The sequence below is a fragment of the Nomascus leucogenys genome, chromosome 3 (assembly GCF_006542625.1).
Source record: "Nomascus leucogenys isolate Asia chromosome 3, Asia_NLE_v1, whole genome shotgun sequence".
In the NCBI taxonomy this organism is placed as follows: Eukaryota; Metazoa; Chordata; class Mammalia; order Primates; family Hylobatidae; genus Nomascus; species Nomascus leucogenys.
The window spans coordinates 146,118,580-146,136,534 of record NC_044383.1 but is presented as its reverse complement, the minus strand read 5'-3'; the positions used below and the strand labels follow the sequence as shown (position 1 = coordinate 146,136,534).

Below are 17,955 nucleotides of genomic sequence, written 5' to 3'. Positions count from 1 at the left end.
GAAGAGGGCATGCTACCCTAGGGGGTAGCATGTTCTTTCCTGATGTGTAGTTTGTGGACACTCACCCAGCTGTGTCACGTCATCATCTGTGCACCCTTCGGTGTGTATGTTTCCATAAAAAGCTCCCCCAAAGAGCCATTAGCTTTGTGAGAGCACCACCACCACACGGGCAACGGCAGCTGCCGATCAGGGAGCGTGTATCACACACCAGGACTGCACTATGAGTTTTGTTAGCATTTCTCAACTGCACCTCCCAGTGACCCACAAACACAGCCTACAAATGAGAAAACTGAGGCACAAGGAAGTTAAGACACCTGCCCAGGGTCACAGGTTCAGGAACAACAGCCACTAACACTGAGTCCACACCCTTGCCCGTCAAGGGCTCTCTACCCTTGAAAGTCCCCACCCACTCCAGGCCTCAGCAACACTAGCAGTAGAATAAAAACACACCTGCTCCTTCCACTTCACAATGTGCTTGTGAAAGGGACTGAGCTTCAGCCTGTGAAAGTTCTGTGACTGCAAACCCCTGGGAGAGTGGCCCTTTCTTCCTTCAGTGAGTGTATTTCCTGTGCTGCTGCTGTGCAGCAGGTCCCATATGAGTGCTGAGAGACATGACAACAATGTGAAGTTACTCTGTAAACTAAATATGGTATCACAGAAAAGCTGGAAAACCAAGGGTCCAAGAACTTCATGGAACTACCCAGTGTCTCAATGGCAACAAGAAACCAGAGAGGGAGGGGGCAGTCCACAGGTTGGGAATGTACAGACGTGCCCAAAACAGACCACCGGGCTGAACTGGGCAACCTGGGCATCTCCCCGTGGAACACCAAACCTGGATCCTTCCTGAGACTGAGAGAAGTGGGCGGCCCAAGCTCAGGTGAATCCAAGGAGAGTGTGTACAACCCGGACAGAACACCTCCCACAGAGAGCATGGGCCAAGCTCAGCCTGCCCGTCATTCATTCCCTGATCCCCGAGATCTTTAACTCTAAAGGAAGTGTCTCTCAGGAAAAAGAGTGTGTTAGCCAATGACAAAGCAGACCAGGCAGGTGAGTGACGCAGCGTCCACTGGGCCACTGCAGGGCAAGAACACATCCTGCTGGCTCATTTCAGTGGGGCTTGAGGAAGCTGCCACACACTGGCAACAAGGGACTGTTAATAATTTAGTTGATAACGAACATGGCTTCCAGTCTCTCCACTCTCCTAACCATTTGATAATTTCTCAAAAACACATGACCCTGGTGTAAACCTAAAACTATAGGTAATAAGAAATAAAAATAAAATCCTAAGCCCCACAACTGACTGAACACACCCCACTCTTAGCCAAGGGGACCCCAGAGAAACTTAAAAACTGCATTCCTGTCCATGACAGGGTGGGAGGTGAGACATACCGCATTACACCCCTTTCCTCGTTAACCGCTAGGCTTTCTTCCCTAAGTGCTAAACAGAAGCTGGCCCTTTTGAAAGACTCTGCTGCTGGTATCAACCTACCGCATGACGACATCTATCCCTTTTTGCGGTTCTGACAACACAACAATCGACCAGCATTCCCTCCTGATAAGAGACCACAACTCCCAGGTGGTCCTGGCCTTCTATGGAGGCTGCACACAGAGGGCCTTCATGTCCTCTGCTTCACCTTTCGACATATAGGGCCCAAATGTAATACATTTAAATGTTACGTCTTCAACCCAAAATGAATGTGGGGACACATGCTGCATAAATGTTACCTACCACGCCATCCCTCTGTGAATATGCGTAGCTGCTCCTAACACCTGCTGAATATGTATAATTGGCTAACCTGTTCAGCATTCATTTGTGTCTTAGTCTTCCTCCCTCCCAGTGCTTGTTTCTGGCTTCTGGCCTGCGGCTACACTTCCCAGCCTGTCAGAAATGGCCACCCTGCAGGCTGCAAACCTTAATGAGAAATAAAGCTCTCCTTTCCAAATTAGATTTGAGACCATCAAAAAACTTCTAGGCTGTGTATGGTGGCTCATACCTATAATCCCAGCACTTTAGGAAGCTGAGGCAGGAGGAGTGCTTGAACCCAGGAGTTCTAAGACCGGCTTGGGCCACATGGAGAGACCCCCATCTCTACAAAAAATTTAAAAACCATTTTGATAATTACAGGTAACTCCACCTGCAGTTCCAGCTACTCAGGAGGCTGAGGTAAGAGGGTTACTTGAGCCCAGGAAGTCAAGGCTGCAGTGATTCCGTGAGCAATGATTGCACCCACTACACGCTAGCCTGGGTGACAGAGCAAGACCCTGTAAAAGTCCTGGACATGGATACTGGTGATAAATACAAGACACCAGAGATGTGTATAATATATGTAACCCAAAGACAGTCAGAATGGTCAGTTTAATATTATATATATTTTACCCCAATTAAAAAACAGACGTAATTGGGACTGTATAAAATGGCCCCAAAGCATTTCCATGGAGAGAAGAGCAGAGCAAACTCCACACAGTCTGCTGTCCTCCCCTGGCTAAGGAACTCAGGGCCAACAGCAATCCCACTCACCTCCTCTACCTCCTAGCCATAATTCATTTTATTATTATTTTTAATACCTTATTTTTTTATTATACGTTAAGTTCTAGGGTGCATGTGCACACTGTGCAGGTTTGATACATAGGTATACATGTGCCATGTTGGTTTGCAGAACCTATCAACTCATCATTTACATTACGTATTTCTCCTAATGCTATTCCTCCCCCAGCCCCCCACCCCCCGACAGGCCCTGGTGTGTGATGTTCCCCACCCTGTGTCCAAGTGATCTCATTGTTCAATTCCCACCTATGAGTGAGAACATGCAGTGTTTGGTTTTCTGTCCTTATGACAGTTTGCTGAGAATGATGGTTTCCAGCTTCATCCATGCTTCTTTTGCCGTGCAGAAGCTCTTTAGTTTAATTAGATCCCATTTGTCTATTTTGGCTTTTGTTGCCATTGCTTTTGGTGTTTTAGTCATGAAGTCCTTGCCCATGCCTATGTCCTGAATGGTATTGCCTAGGTTTTCTTCTAGGGTTTTTATGGTTTTAGGTCTAAAATTTAAGTCTTTAATCCATCTTGAATTAATTTTGTCTCAGATATAAGGAAGGGATCCAGTTTCAGCTTTCTACATTTGGCTAGCCAGTTTTCCCAGCACCATTTATTAAACAGGGAATCCTTTCACCATTTCTTGTTTTTGTCAGGTTTGTCAAAGATCAGATGGTGGTAGATGTGTGGTATTATTTCTGAGGCCTCTGTTCTGTTCCATTGGTCTATATAACTGTTTTGGCACCAGCACCATGCTGTTTTGGTTATTGTAGCCTTGTAGTACAGTTTGAAGTCAGGTAGCATGATGCCTCCAGCTTTGTTCTTTTTGCTTAGGATTGTCTTGGCAATGCGGGCTCTTTTTTGTTTCCACATGAACTTTAAAGTAGTTTTTCCCAATTCTGTGAAGAAAACCATTGGTAGCTTGATGGGGATGGTATTGAATTTACAAATTACTTTGGGCAGTATGGCCATTTTCACAACACTGATTCTTCCTATCCATGAGCATGGAATATTCTTCCATTTGTTTGTGTCCTTTTATTTCCTTGAGCAGTGGTTTGTAGTTCTCCTTGAAGAGGGCCTTCACATCCCTTGTAAGTTGGATTCCTAGGTATTTTATTCTCTTTGTAGCAATTGTGAATGGGAGTTCACTCATGATTTGGCTCTCTGTCTGTTAATGGTGTATAGGAATGCTTGTGATTTTTGACATTGATTTTGTATCCTGAGACTTTGCTGAAGTTGCTTATATGATTATTATTTTGAAACAGGATCTTGCTCTGTTGCCAAGGAGCTGCAGAGTAGTAGCACATCCTCAGCTCACTGCAACCTCTGCCTCCTGGGCTCAAGTGATCCTCCCACCTCAGCCTCCCAAGTAGTCAGAACTACAGATGCACACCACCACACTTGGCTAATTTTTTAAATTTTTTGTAGAGATCGGGTCTCACTAGGTTGCCCAGGCTACTCTCGGACTACTGGGCTCAAACAATCCTCCCATCTCTGCCTCCCAATTTTTTTTTTTTTTTTTTTTTTGAGACAGGGGCTCACTTTGTCTCCCAGGCTGCAGTGCAATCACGGCTCACTGAATCCTCAACCTCCTGGGCTCAAGGAATCCTCCTGCATCAGCCTCCAGAGTAACTGGGACTACAGGCATGAGCCACCACACTTGGCTAAATTTTTTTTTTATTTTTTGTAGATGGGGTCTCACTATGTTGCCCAGGCTGGTCACCAATTCCTGTCCTCAAGTGATCTTCCCATGTTGGCCTTCCACAGTGCTGGGTTAGATCTGAACTACCGTGCCCAGCCCTCAGCCTTAATTTCTTATTCCTGTTTTGTATTACACATAGAGCCCTCATCGTTCACCCATAGGCCTGAGCTATACCAAGCCTCAGATCCCTAACTGTGGACTTTGTGGTTTGGACTGCTGGGGCTGAGAAAGCAATACCCCAAGGACTGGTGCTTTGACATGCTGAGAAGCTGCCTGAGAATCAAGGTCATCCTTTTAACTGTGCCTTGTTACCTCCACCCCCAATCACAGGGAGGGACTTTCTCTGGAATTTCCTTACCTGAACAAGAAGGCTTCTTTCCAAAAGAAACTCGGAAATCTCATTATCTATCCCACAAAAGAAGACTGAGGACAGCAATCACACCTGGGCAGACTTGTGCACAAGACAATGCCTTCCTTATTCAGGCTCCAAAGAGAATCATTTGCAAGTTAATTTCAGTCCATTCTCCCAAATAATCATTTGCTGCCCCCTCAAAAGAACTGTCTACATCCCCTATCTCCCTCTCCCCTGTGAAATAGGGTACATAACCTTCTGTGTTACATTAGGCTACTGGCTCATCTTTCTCCTGCTATTTATTCCCCGGTGCTATGCACGTCAAAATTTTAATGTCTTTTCTCCTGCTGACAGCTGATTTTCAGGGAAACTTCAAAGGGTGAAAGGGAAGCTTTCCCTTGGCCCCTACAGGACGAAACTATCTCTAAGTTCTGTTCCACTGTCATGATCCTCAACTCACAAGAACTAAGAGGCCAGATAATGTCTGTACGACTCAGAAAAAAAATCCATGAAACAGTGTAGGTCACCACAGCCTCAAACTCCGCAGCAAAAGATGAGGCTTACACTTCAGAAATCACAGCCATGAAGGTACCACAAATCATTCCCTGCCTGTGCACATATATACCGCACGCCGACCTTAAGCAGAACTAAGACTGGCCTAACTCCGCCACCCACCCCAAGACTATTGCTGTTAAGAGACACATAAGGCAACGCTCAGTCAAAAAATGCAGCAGTGAAGGTCACCGGCCAGCAGCAGCGCCTTACCAGCCTGCCCCTGAAGCAGACAAGATGGATCCTCGTGGTATATGTGGTCTGTCTGCCGTCACTGGTGGTGCAGGCCGACCCATTCACATATTCCAGAAGGAGGCTGCCGCTGTCCTCAACCACCGGGCCAGTCTTTGCCATTCCCAAGTTACTGATGGAAACCACTTCAGTGAAGGAGCCCTGAAAGAAAACCAGTCCTGTTAGGCTTTTCCCCCTGAAGATACAGTCGATTTGTTATTGGTGGTGGTTACATTCTATAAAGCTGCAGCAAACAATGAATTATTGAATACAGAACCACTGCTCCTGGGGAAACCCCCTTATTACATATGGAATAGGAAACCATCCTCAAAGAGTTAACGACAACTGCATGCTGCGTTCCGGGCATGCAATTAAGCACCAATCAGGCTGCATGCTGGCCTGTAACTGAAGGTCACATAGCACTAGGTACTACTCACATCCCCCCATTATTGCTATAGAAAGAATCACTGGCATTAGAATCATAAGGCTTTCATTCAAGAATCACATAAGATGTTCTTCAGTTCCTGAATTCCGGTGGAACGGCTGACACTAGCCACTTTGAAGACCCCCCTACAGGGAACCAAATGCAGTTTCTTCATCTCCCCATCCGATGACTTCACCCTGCACTCTTCTACCAATAAACAATCCCCACACCTTGGCCCGCTCTAAACCCCTTAAGTCCCTCAGCCCAAATTCCTTAGGGAGGTGAATTTGAGGTTTCTTCTCGTTTCCTCATTCGCCTGCCCTACAATTAAACTCTTTCTCGGCTGTAATCCCCAATGTCTCAGTGTACTGACTGGCCGCACATCAGGCAAACAAACCTATTACACAGATTATAATCTGAAATCCCAAGACAACTCATGCTGACAGATTCTATTCTCTTTATTTTACAAAAGGAAAAACAAGGCTCAGGAGTGTTAAGTGGCTCACCTAAGGCTGCCCTGCTAAACTTTCAGAACACAAGGGAGTAAGTCATGTTTGAAAAGGCTTTAGTGTGAATTCTAGGCAAGAAACTTCTCTTAGGGAGACCTTACAAGGCAGTGCAGCGCAGAAGTTCCTGCTCTGGAGCATCTGAGTTCAGATGCCAGAGTTGGAATTCAGACCCCGTCCAACTGGCCCCAGGGCTGGAGCTTTTGCACTGCACTGCCTTGCCCTCTCCATCCTCTGCTCACCTCAGGGTGAGGTAGAAACAAGAGGCCAGAGCGTCCCCCTGTTCAACTTCAACCAGGAACAGGCTTGTCGGGTACTACGCACATTGGGCCACTACACGCGTTCCAGCAATGACCGAGAAAGCGCTCCGCATGGTGATTTTGGAGTTACACGTGTTCTCAGATAGGCAAGTTCACAGATGCAGAATCTGTGAATAATGAGGACTGACTATACACTGAAGTCATTGCTCCAGTAAAGAACACACATGTGCAGAGGTACACACAACCAGGAACTCGATTCCTAACCACCAGAACACACTTGCCACCTTCCTTTCAAAAACCTCCAAGCTGCCATTAGCATACACCAAGAGAAGTACACTCCCAACACGCTATTTTTACAGAAGCCAACTGCCAGAGACATCTCTATTTTAAGATTCCCACGTACAATGACCAAAGGAGATGGGTAAATGTTCTGGCGGTGACTGCATTCAACCCAGTGACGAACTGCAGCAAATGAGAGCACGTGCTTGAATCTAGTTCATCCACAGCAACTCTCCCAAACCGGTTTCTCCCCATAATCAATCCAGAAGCAAGAGCTTTTTGGAAGCAAAACTCTCTTCTTCACAGGTGTCTGCTGAAAGCACCTAAAGACACTTTTGAATTCAGGCTAGACATAACCATTCGGTGCTTCCTCTGCCCTACGTGTGATCAAAAGTCTGCAACACAGCATTCTCCATGTGAACAATGATTCCTGTGTGACATGCTTCTGCTCCTACAGGAGGCAGATGAGTTCACAGAGGCCCCACTCCTACTCAGAGAGTTTCTCTCGAGCAGCTGTGCCGCCTTTGATCTGGATGTCCCAAAATAACCACCTCCGCCCACTAAGTCATGGAATTAGGAGGGCAAAGGAGACAAGCAGTGAAAACAGACTCACCTGATCTTTTTCATACTTCATTTGGCAAGCCGATGCATATCGGTTGCAGCCCGGCACTGGATTCAGAGGCCGACACACGTTAATGTAGTATTTCCTCCACGTGACACGTTCCCCTGAGTTGTCCATGGCGTACCAGTTTCCTCCAAGGCCGCCTTCAGATTTTGCCAGACTAAAATTCCAAAGCAAAATGTATATGCTTTTAAAGAGCGTACATATTTCAGTCTCATTTATTTCTATGTAGTTGGGGAAGTAAAGCTACCAAATAAAACATGCTCCACCAATCACACTACCAGGAGTTGGCTTGTCTGGACTCATGACGCACCAGGATTATACTCAACCTTCACTAAACTCAGTATGCAGTGGACCTGAACTGTCCCCCGTGCCTCTGCACTGACAGTCATTGTTTTAAATGATGAAGCTGAAGGCTGAGGCTCTTCTGTGGCCAAGACTGGTTGCTATCCCAATGGCGACCAGACTGTTATTAGAATTCACTCTGCTGAAAATGCGCCACCTTGGTCCTGCAGCCCCAGAGCCAGCATCACTCCCCATCATCAGCTCAGTCACACACTCGCCAGCAACACCCGCAACCTCAGCATCTGCACCAGGCCAAAAACAGAGCAGCTGACTCTGCCTCACCTGGAGAGGTCATACTGCTCCAGTGTGGAGGGGTCGGTCACCACACATTCCAGGGGCTCCTCCGGGCAGGCATAGCTGGTGTACCACCGGAAATTGTAGGTGGAGTTATCCTCTTCCTAATCCACGGCAGATGCAGGGAGGGATGGCAAAAAGAGAAAGACACGTGACATAAAACCATGATTCAAAAAAGGATGAGAGCAATGTTCCCAATGAGAAACTGTGAAGAAAAGCTTACTGTGCCCATCTCCCTTCATTTTATTCAAAGGAAGATTGTCCAGTAATAAACCAGGATGAAATTTAGCCTCTGCTAAGTGGGGGTTAATTCAGGATTTTTTTTATGCTTTTGCATGTTTTGTACCCAAAACTGACAGGCTTGTGGGCTGTTATTAAGGTGCACAACCCACTAACTAAACAGCTTAAAAAACTAATACTGCCCAGGCATCCTGGCAAATCTAATCACGGTGATGATTTGGCCAGAAACCCAGACTGATACAAGCTCTGCTTCTCAATGAAAGGCCCACCACAGGCGTGAGCATCCTCAGGGAGCGCGATGAGGGACAAACATTCCTACCTGATATTCAGGGAAGCCCACCCCCGCGTCTCGATCACAGAGAAAGGTGATGAGTGTAGCTCTCGGTGTGTGTCTTTCGTTGTTATAGGGCGTCCCGCCTCTGTAGTTCAGTTGGATCATCCCATCATAATATGAAAGCTTCGCGTTACTCAGACCCAAGTTCCAAGTCTTCTCATCACTGAAATAAACACACGTTTCTCTCAGCAAAGACCTGAGGGGCAGAAGCACTCCAAGGCTGCCACACTGAAGGGAGGGCCCGTGAGCGACGTGGGGAGTCACCAGAACCAGGCCCGGGCTGCAGACCACAGGAACCCACACAAGGTCTCTAACAGCAGCAGGGACACTGGGACCCAAATCTCCTCTTGGCACCGCTGGTTTAGACAACTCACTTCATTTGAACTACAGTTATGCAGAATGCAGAAATATGCACAGAGATATCTAGGCACCGAGAAGCGCAAGATGCGCAGAAGTGAGGCATGACCTCAATCCACCCTTCTTTCCCAAGGATGGGCCTGCTCCTTTCTCTGGGAAATTAAACTCCTAACATCCTTCAGTTTTCAGACCAGGTCTCATCAGTATTTAAATGCTTGTCATAAAACAATGACATTAAGTGAGAACACACCTATTCTTGAAAATAATATTTGTTAGCACATAATGCCTAAGAATGAAACAGAACTGAGAAGCCACTTGCCTTTTTGCCACCTGGCAGGCTCCTGAGTCTGGCTGACAGGGGCTCACAGACACCGGGCCACACACATTTATATAAAAGTCATACTTCTTTGTCTCAACTTTATAGGCACCATTTTTCTTTGTGAGAGGTGATAAGTCAAAAGAAAACCCTAAGAAAGAATAAAAACAATAAAAGTATGGAAGGTCAGTCCGAACAGCTAACAGAGTGGTCTCACCCCACAGCTTGAAAGGGAGAGGTTCTTCCCAGGCGGTTCCCAACGGCAGGAAGAAGTGGAGGAGGCAGAAGAGACACTGCCCCTTGAGGCCACCAGAACTGCGATTACTAACATTTTCCTTGGAGATGGATCCAACTCCACCATTCCCTTTTACTGGGTTAGCCTAAAGCGCTATTCAAAGCCCATAACTGCTGGGCTAATAAACAACAGCATGTTCAAAGTAGGATGAGCATGATATTATGGCCTTCTTGTAAGGTCTCCCTCAGAGAGGTTTCTTGCTTAGAATTCACACGAAAGCCTTTTCAAACATCATTTATTCCCTTGTGTTCCAAAAGTTTTGCATTCAGCAAACCCACCTCAATAATGAATTCAAGATAGTCTTTTCAACATCTCAAATAAGCCCCAAACGTCAGATGTTCAGAATTTTGTTCAAACAGAATGAATAAAATTCTAAGGCGGGTTACCTTGAAAACCTCACAAAGAATGTTAAGGAAGAAACCTTAAGTGGTTCCAAGTCACATTAAAGCAGAGGTCCTGCTCGGACACAGACCTGCCTGGGAGTCAAAGACCGTGCAGTTCTCCCCTTCTGTCTTAGACAGCACACAGGCCGCAGCTGTGTGCCACTCAAACTCATAAAAGCAGCCACCTTCCCCAGAAGTTCTCAACACTGGTGCACTTTCCAGATCACCTGTCAATGGGGAAAAGAGATGGGGATCACTAATCCATTCGTTCCTAAAAAATCTTACCTCATTCTTCTCTGCTAGAAGTAGACTTGGAAAGGACAGTGGGAAATGAGGTATAATGCATAGAAGGGTGAAAAAACAGCCCTACATATACTGTAGCATTCCACCTATATGAGTTATCTAGAAAGGTCAAATCCGTAGAGACAAAAAGTAGAAGAGAGGGAATGGAGAGCTCGTGTTTAATGGGAACTGAGTTTCAGTCTGGGAGGATGAAAAAGTTCTGGTGATGGATGGTGGTGGCATTACACAACAACGTCACCAAGCTCCACACTTAAAAGCAGTTAAGATGGTAAATTTTACGTTATGTTGTATATTTTACCATATAAAACAAACAAACAAACAAAATGACCCTAGCTTCTGACTTTATCCCACAGCTGGGAACTTATCCAAAGGGAATATTTCAATGGGAGGTAGAGAGAGGATACATAATAGCACAATTAGCAACACTGGAAACATGCTATTAATCCAACAATAAGGAAAATGTTTAAAAATAGTAAAACCACACCATGTCAACAGGGAAGTTCCTAAAAATTATTAATAGAACTGTGAAACATAGAAAAGTATTTACAAAATACTACACTTTGAGAAACATTAAGCTTTGTTAACATAAAAATTTTGACTTGGTAAAAACAACATACACCTATAAATAAAGGTAATGAAAATTAACATTGTGTTTAAGTGGTGAGATCATGGGCAATGTTTTAAACCATTCATGATTTTTTTCCCCTTTGGAGGAAGTTAAGTAACCGCATGACTGGCCGCGTATCAGTCCCGAGGAAGAGGATACAGCACTGAGACCACAACTCCCTTCTGACACCATCTGGTTTCTCCATTTCTGATTTGGTTTTGGGGAGGGGATGAGGGAAAAATTCCAAATGACCTATCTCCCATCACCAAAGTCTGGAACTCAAAATGCTTAACACCATGCCAATCTGTCTGATCAGCTTTGCAGGACTGATGAGGAACAGAGATATGAAGAATGCAGGACCTCTGTCTGAACCCATAAAAGATTTCATCTTTTTAAAAATTTTTACCTGGCTTGCATATAAGTGTGATATTAGTTTTTATTTTCTTGCCATGACCACAATCATCACCATCTGAATAAGAGAGTCGAATGTTTCCTTCCTCTTTCGTGGGAGAGGAAATAAATTTTCCCAGATTTTTACTTCCATTCTTATCTGGAAGAGAAAGGGGAAAAAAAACCAGAAGACGTGGTTAAAAATGATCATCATGCAGACAAAGAAGTGATTTTAAAAAAAGAAAAAAAAGAAAAAGAAAGAAAGAAACCAGCCCAAGCCCAGCAAGTGCAGCCCTCTCCAGCCCACCGGACCCACCAGGGCAGTGGATGGGTTCCCTAGAGTGCCACATTTGGCTAGACGTTAACAGCCACATCGGGGTCCTCCAGGGTCACCCACAGGTTCAGCCGGAAAGTGCCGTGAATGATGCACAATGCTCTTCCAGGGCAAGAAAGACCAAATGGCTTGCAACATGCATCAGCGCCAACTATAAACTGACATTGTCCCCCACTGTCAGGGCTTCAGCTACCCCAAGACACAAAGTCTTTTGAAAGCACAGCCACATAGCCAAAGGGTGATAATGTGTCTCATATCCAAAGCAGAAATTAACAAAACCTGTTTAGCAACCCAAGCAGGAGGGTGCTTACTTCTTGGTTCACTTGCTTTTTATTATAAAGGATTAAAACTCTGTTCCGAAGTCCTTCTTAGTAAAGACATGGACATGCCTGAACCTGCTTTTAAAGACACACCAGCAATTCTGAATACCGACATAATTCCTAAAATCCAACCGAGGCTCACAATTCCTTATTGAATGCTTTTAACAGATTCTCACTATTCTCATAGCCTGGCATTTTCAAAGTGAGTCATAAATGACAAAAATGAATGTGCTAAATACCTGTATCAAATAATTGAGAAGTCTCTGCATGACAGCTATGGGACCAAAACTGACAGCAAAAGAAGCGAAGCATGCAAGCCCCTCTTACACTAGGGCGACAGCTGAGATTACACTTCCCTTAAACCATAACTTTTGAACAATTCTAGGCAATAAAGTTGTTAAAAAATAAAATAAAATCTCTTGTACACAAATACTGGCAATGTTATTCTTCAGGTTACAAACTAAAAAGATGACGTAGTATTTTCCACGTGGTTCCTTCTATTCCCAGTTATGGCTTTAGCCCACGTCAGGGAGCTCTAGCCAACTTCAGGATTCCAGAGTGCATCAAGCAGTTACTGACATTTGAGTTATGAATAAAAATTTTTTACCATCCTTCATGTGATTATAGAAAGAGGAGGCTTAGATGAACCACAGAAAGATCTTCTAACTCATTCCAAACTGGATGCCCTAGAAAAGCATCACCTAGATCTTCCGTCCGGGCACAACTCACCCACTGCACACACTGCCGCATCCTCGGGACACCCTCGTGCCTTGCCTTCCTGCAGCACTCTGTGACAGATATTAATGAAAAAATGCTTCTTCTCTGTTTCCGTCTGGCTGCCATCCACAGCTTCCCAATTCTGCTCTGGTTCTGTAACAAAACAAAAGTGTATTTTAGCCAAAAGCAATGCTGATTTCTGTGAGTCACAGAATAAATGGTGATTAAGCCAAAGCTCAAAGCTCCCAAACCACTTCGTCACTCAATCCCCAGCGCTCACGTTTCTTGAACCCGGGCAGACTGAAAGCACAAAAATTCACCGAGATTCTCAGGTTTCTCATTTAATGTGACAGAAACAAACTACACCCCAATACTTCTTCAGAAGAGTAGGCCCAACTAGGGGACAGAGAACTGAACGGCAAAATTCTCCCAAGCCCCACGGTATGAAATTAGAAACTGAAAACCCAAATCAAGAAGGCAGCCTGTGTCTTGGGACGCAGTAGAGTGGTACATCATTGCTAATACACCCCGCTCAACACCATTGCTAATACACCCAGCTCGGCCCCTGTGAAGGCCTGTGCAGCTAAAAGAAACCAGCAACCTCTTACACATCTGCAGACTGAGTGCAGGACGCAATGCATGCTACCACAGAAGACAAGCAAGGTACCACAGGTGGCTGCTGAACTCACAAGACTCGTGAGCTGGTCAGTGTGAGCAGACACTGATTAGGCACCTGCAGGAGGTAGGGGGCACCAGCTGAGTGTCACCAGCACAGCAAGCAAGGGCGAGGGCATCCACAAAAAGCAAACCACATGGCAAACGGTCGCTGAAGGAGTAACTCAGAAAGTGTGTCAAGGAGGAGGTAAAGATATAAAAATACACGCTCTCATTTGAAAATGCTCCCTTTGCAGGTTGGGTACTCGAGTTTGGAAGGCAAAAACCCCATGACTCATCAGTGGTGATACAGTACATTTGGAGAAGTACTTTCCAATGTCAACAGCCTAAAAGAAACCATACAAGACTGTGCATGTGAACAAGGACCTGCCCTAAACACCGGAAGTCTGGGGTGAAGCCAGGTGGGCTGTAAAGTCTTCAGGGACTTCTTCAAGCAGTAAGGAACGGTTTTAGCTCTCCCCTCACAATTTACTCAGGGCTATCTACGCGCAAATGCCACGAAACACTGCAGATTCCAAGAGACCAGAGCTGTGGCAGGAAGTCTGTAGACTGAAAAATGTGTCTCTCCTTATCTCATAGATCCTAGATTGTCTCTTATACACAGTGATGTTAAAAAAAAAAAAAAAGTTAACTTAAGGAATCTAACAGTACCACCCAATTCACTGTAAAAAACCCGGGCCTGGAGAGCAGCTCGCTCAAGCAAATGTGCTTGGATGTGGCAACACCAGTCCTCAGCCAGGTCTTCAACTCTGTAGCTAGAACTCTTTCCGCTTCACAGAAAACCAATGTCTTCACTAGCACACATGTGCCAGAATTAACCACGGCACCGTTCCCAGCAGCACACAGGGTGTTTAACCACAACAGCACTGCCAGCACTCCCTGCCCAGGCGGTTCACAGTGCGGCAGGTTCTCAAACACTCCACAAGAGGGATTCCTCTTTCTAAACTGGTATTTAGCAAACCAGGTGGGACTCAGAAGACAGGAGCAGCAGTGCTGTCACCGCTGGCAGTTTTATTTTTCTTTAAAAAAACAAAACAAAACAAAAAAACAACAAGATACATGTGGAGAACGTGCAGGTTTGTTACATAGGTATACATGTGGTTGTTACATAGGTATACATAGCAAACCATGGTGGTTTGCTGCACCTACTGATCCATCCTCTAAGTTCCCTCCCCTCACCCCCAACCCTAAACAGGCCCTGCTGTGTGCTGTTCCCCTCTGTGCCCATGTGTTCTCAATGTTCAACTCCCACTTACGAGCAAGAACATACTGCCAGCAGTTCTGTGACTGTTCTGGGTGGTAATTACATGAGGCAAGTCATTCTCTCTGCTTCAGGTCATCTCCCCCTTACAGAGGCAACTGGCTTCTATACACCTAATTTGAGCTGCCAAGAGGGTAAAACCAGAAATCCCCCCCATCAGATTAACCCTGCTTGAGACTCCCATTCTTATTATTCCACCTGCTGTTTCCTGCTAAATTCCAAGCCCCCAAAGGCAGGGGTTGTGCTGTCGGGGGTGCTGCTGCCTCCCTGGCACCTCGTCCAGTGCCTGCTGTGCAACAGCAAGCTCAGCCTCGAGTACAAGCCCACTGCACACTGAGGCAGCGATGAACAGCGGCCCAAGGCGCACATCCATCTGCCTAGAGGATCCAAACAGAAGAACCCCAGGGGGCAGAGGCTGCAGATCCCACCTCAGAGATGGAAGAGAGGCAGTGTGTAAAGGGTGAAAACACAAGGTCAAAAGACAGCAACTGAGCTGCAGCTCCACTCTGTGGGCCTGAGAGTTCCTGTGTTAAGTGGGAATATGGCCTATGGGAAGGCTGTTATAAGAGAGAAAAAAAAAAAATTTACAGGAAAAAAAAGCAAGCAAGCAAGCTTCTAAACAACACAGAGCACAAGGCCTGACATCCTGTAGGCGCAGGGCAGTTTCCACTCAACTACGATGAGCCCAAGGTAACCCGACCAGAAAACAATAATACGCTGGCCTCAAATTCAGTTATTTCATCTCCCAATCCAATGCTCCTTCTAATAATTCACACAGCCACATGAAAAAAGCGGGGGCGGGCTGTGACCCAGCCCACTGACAAAGCAAATAGTAACCGCATTTCCAAAAGTACTCATGGGAAAATGTTCCATGAGCACGTGGACCGAGACCCACACGGCAAGGAGGGCAGTACCTGCGTGGCGGACCAGCGCGGACAGGTCGTAGCGCTTCTTCCCGTCGGTGGCACCGCAGAGCAGGTCTTCCTTCTCCTTAACACAGGCATATTGCGTGTCCCATGTGAAGAAGTAGGTGCAGTCAACCTCCCCTGTGAATACAGGAGTTCCTTTCCCATCGTTACCTGCACGATTCAAGAGGAGAAATTTAAACTCCATACGTGACCAAAACTGAGAACAGCTAAGGAGCAAGGAAAAAACTGAAAAGGACCAATGCCAACTGACCAGTTAAAAAATTCAGGTCCAGATTTTTTTAGAGACCATGGAGGTCTGAGACGACAGAGGCTTATATTAAGCTTCAGATGCTTAACCCTAAGTCCTCGATGGCAGGCCGGCGTGCCTTTCACCTTGGAAGACATTGACAGAAGGCTGAGTACAGCGCCTTCAAAGATAAGATTAAAAGGGCAGGCAGGAGGAATGCAAGAGCAGGGAGTGGGATCCTCTGCTCCCGGGCTGTGGTCAGCTCCCAGAGGCTCCTGAACATTTCTGGGTGACACTGGGGACTCACAGAAAGGAGGACAGAAATGGAGCTCAAGTTCCCTGTGCACTGCTGACTTAGTGATGCAACTGTGAACAAGACAAGTTCTCTGGGACTCATCCCTAAAGTAAAACAAGAGTGGAAACCATCTATAGTCAGTCGCTCCCAGCGAAAGCACACCAAGGTCCTATGCCAGCCCCACAATGTTAGCGGCACACCTCCAAACAGTGCTGGCATTCTGTGGCTCCATCAGTGCACCCGTCTGTAACACCCTCCTCAAATCAAGCCTCTTCTTCCACCAAGAGTGAGCCACCCAGATTTCCCATTCATCAGCAGGAATAGTTCAGATCTAAGTCTGAAAACCAGCTCTTCACAGGCCACATCCCCATCCCACGGACGCTGAGATTCAGAGGCTTTGCTGACTTGCTCCTTGCTGGAAATCCTATCCCTGCACCTTTCCAGCTAGGGGGCCATGGGCACAACACTCCTTTTCCCACCCCTGATGGTTTCATAATCCTTGTCTGAGCCTCCTACCATGTGATCTGCCTCCTTGAGGTTTGGTATCATAAGTATGTATACATATCGTTGGTATGTAATGATCTAAGAAAATAGGAAGTAAGACTCTGTACCAAGAGCAAATGATATTTCAATTGTAATTTCTACCCAATCTTTAATATTATCATCACTATAATTATAATACCAGCCACAGCAGTGAACCTGTACTGAGCACAATCTCAGTCAGGCACTGAGCTCAGCATCTCAGCTACATAAAGGCAAGCTGCAGAAAAACAGGCTCTGTTTAAGTACTTTCTTTATACAGTTCCAAGCTGCATAACAACATTTGGTCAACAACAGACCGCATATAAAATGGTAGCCTCAAAAGATTATAATATCGTATTTTTACTGGACCTTTTCTCTGTTTAGATATATTTAGATACTCAAATACTTACCGTTGTGTTACAACTGCATGCAGTATTCAGTACACTCACATGCTGTACACACTTGTAGCCCAGAAGCAACAGGCTACACCACATAGCTTAGGTGTGCAGCAGGCTATACCATCTAGGTGTGTGTTAAGTACACTCTATGATGTTCACACAATGACAAAATCGCCTAATGACCCATTTCTCAGAACATATTCCTATTGTTAAGCAACACATGACTATATTGATCTATTTGATCCTCAAAACCCCATGGCAAAGGTACAATTTTAGCACCACTTTGCAGATTTAGGGTAGCTAAATAATTTGCTTATGGTTTCATAACTAAAAACTAGGGCAGCTGGGAATCAGACCCTGAGGGTCTGGCCTCATCCATGCTCACAACTACAAAGCAAGTTCTCCCCACTCTACTGTGGGGTTTTTTCTATTTTTCTTTTTTTCTTTGGTTTTCTCTCCTGTGTTTTTTTGTTTGTTTAATTGGCTGGTTTGGTTTGGTTTTTAATAAGTACACTAAGCCACTGTCTTTAAGGAATGCCTTCCACCTTCACCTCCTGGGCGCAGCTGACAACCCAGAGGCAGCTACCATAGCCGGGCCCCTGAGCTTGCCGGTCAACTAACTTAGCAACAGTGACGCGCCTCTGCCTCTCTTCATCCCGCCCACAAGGTTTACACACAGTTTAATCCTACTAGATTCACATTTCACTACTGAAAAGGATTTGTATTCTGCAAACTGAAGAAAAACATGTAAGTTTACAAATAATTAAATACTACTACAAATCGTCCTAGTACTCGTCTGTACTTTTGAGCTGGTTTTGCATCTGAGACGTACTAATAATCGGCAGGCAGAGTCCATTTTGTAAATAACCATCGCTACGTACCTTACACGTATTGTTACTCAATTCCTCAAAGAATTTTAGCAGAACGTAAGCTGTGCTCCCCTCTCCCAAACCACT

The 17,955-nt window shown here is 45.6% G+C and overlaps 1 protein-coding gene across 1 annotated transcript in view; it reads right to left on the bottom strand.

Annotated features, from left to right (window-relative positions):
* Nucleotides 1-17,955, bottom strand: part of IGF2R (insulin like growth factor 2 receptor) — a 136,052-nt gene that overhangs the window by 49,127 nt on the left and 68,970 nt on the right. Inside the window, exons 11-19 of the mRNA XM_030809929.1 lie at nucleotides 15,544-15,708; nucleotides 12,706-12,846; nucleotides 11,339-11,482; nucleotides 10,112-10,249; nucleotides 9,348-9,495; nucleotides 8,657-8,834; nucleotides 8,086-8,201; nucleotides 7,450-7,618; nucleotides 5,350-5,529 (exon numbers count right to left, since the gene is read on the bottom strand). Of these exons, the coding sequence (XP_030665789.1) occupies nucleotides 5,350-5,529; nucleotides 7,450-7,618; nucleotides 8,086-8,201; nucleotides 8,657-8,834; nucleotides 9,348-9,495; nucleotides 10,112-10,249; nucleotides 11,339-11,482; nucleotides 12,706-12,846; nucleotides 15,544-15,708 (1,379 nt within the window). The remainder of the gene's footprint in view (nucleotides 1-5,349; nucleotides 5,530-7,449; nucleotides 7,619-8,085; nucleotides 8,202-8,656; nucleotides 8,835-9,347; nucleotides 9,496-10,111; nucleotides 10,250-11,338; nucleotides 11,483-12,705; nucleotides 12,847-15,543; nucleotides 15,709-17,955) is intronic.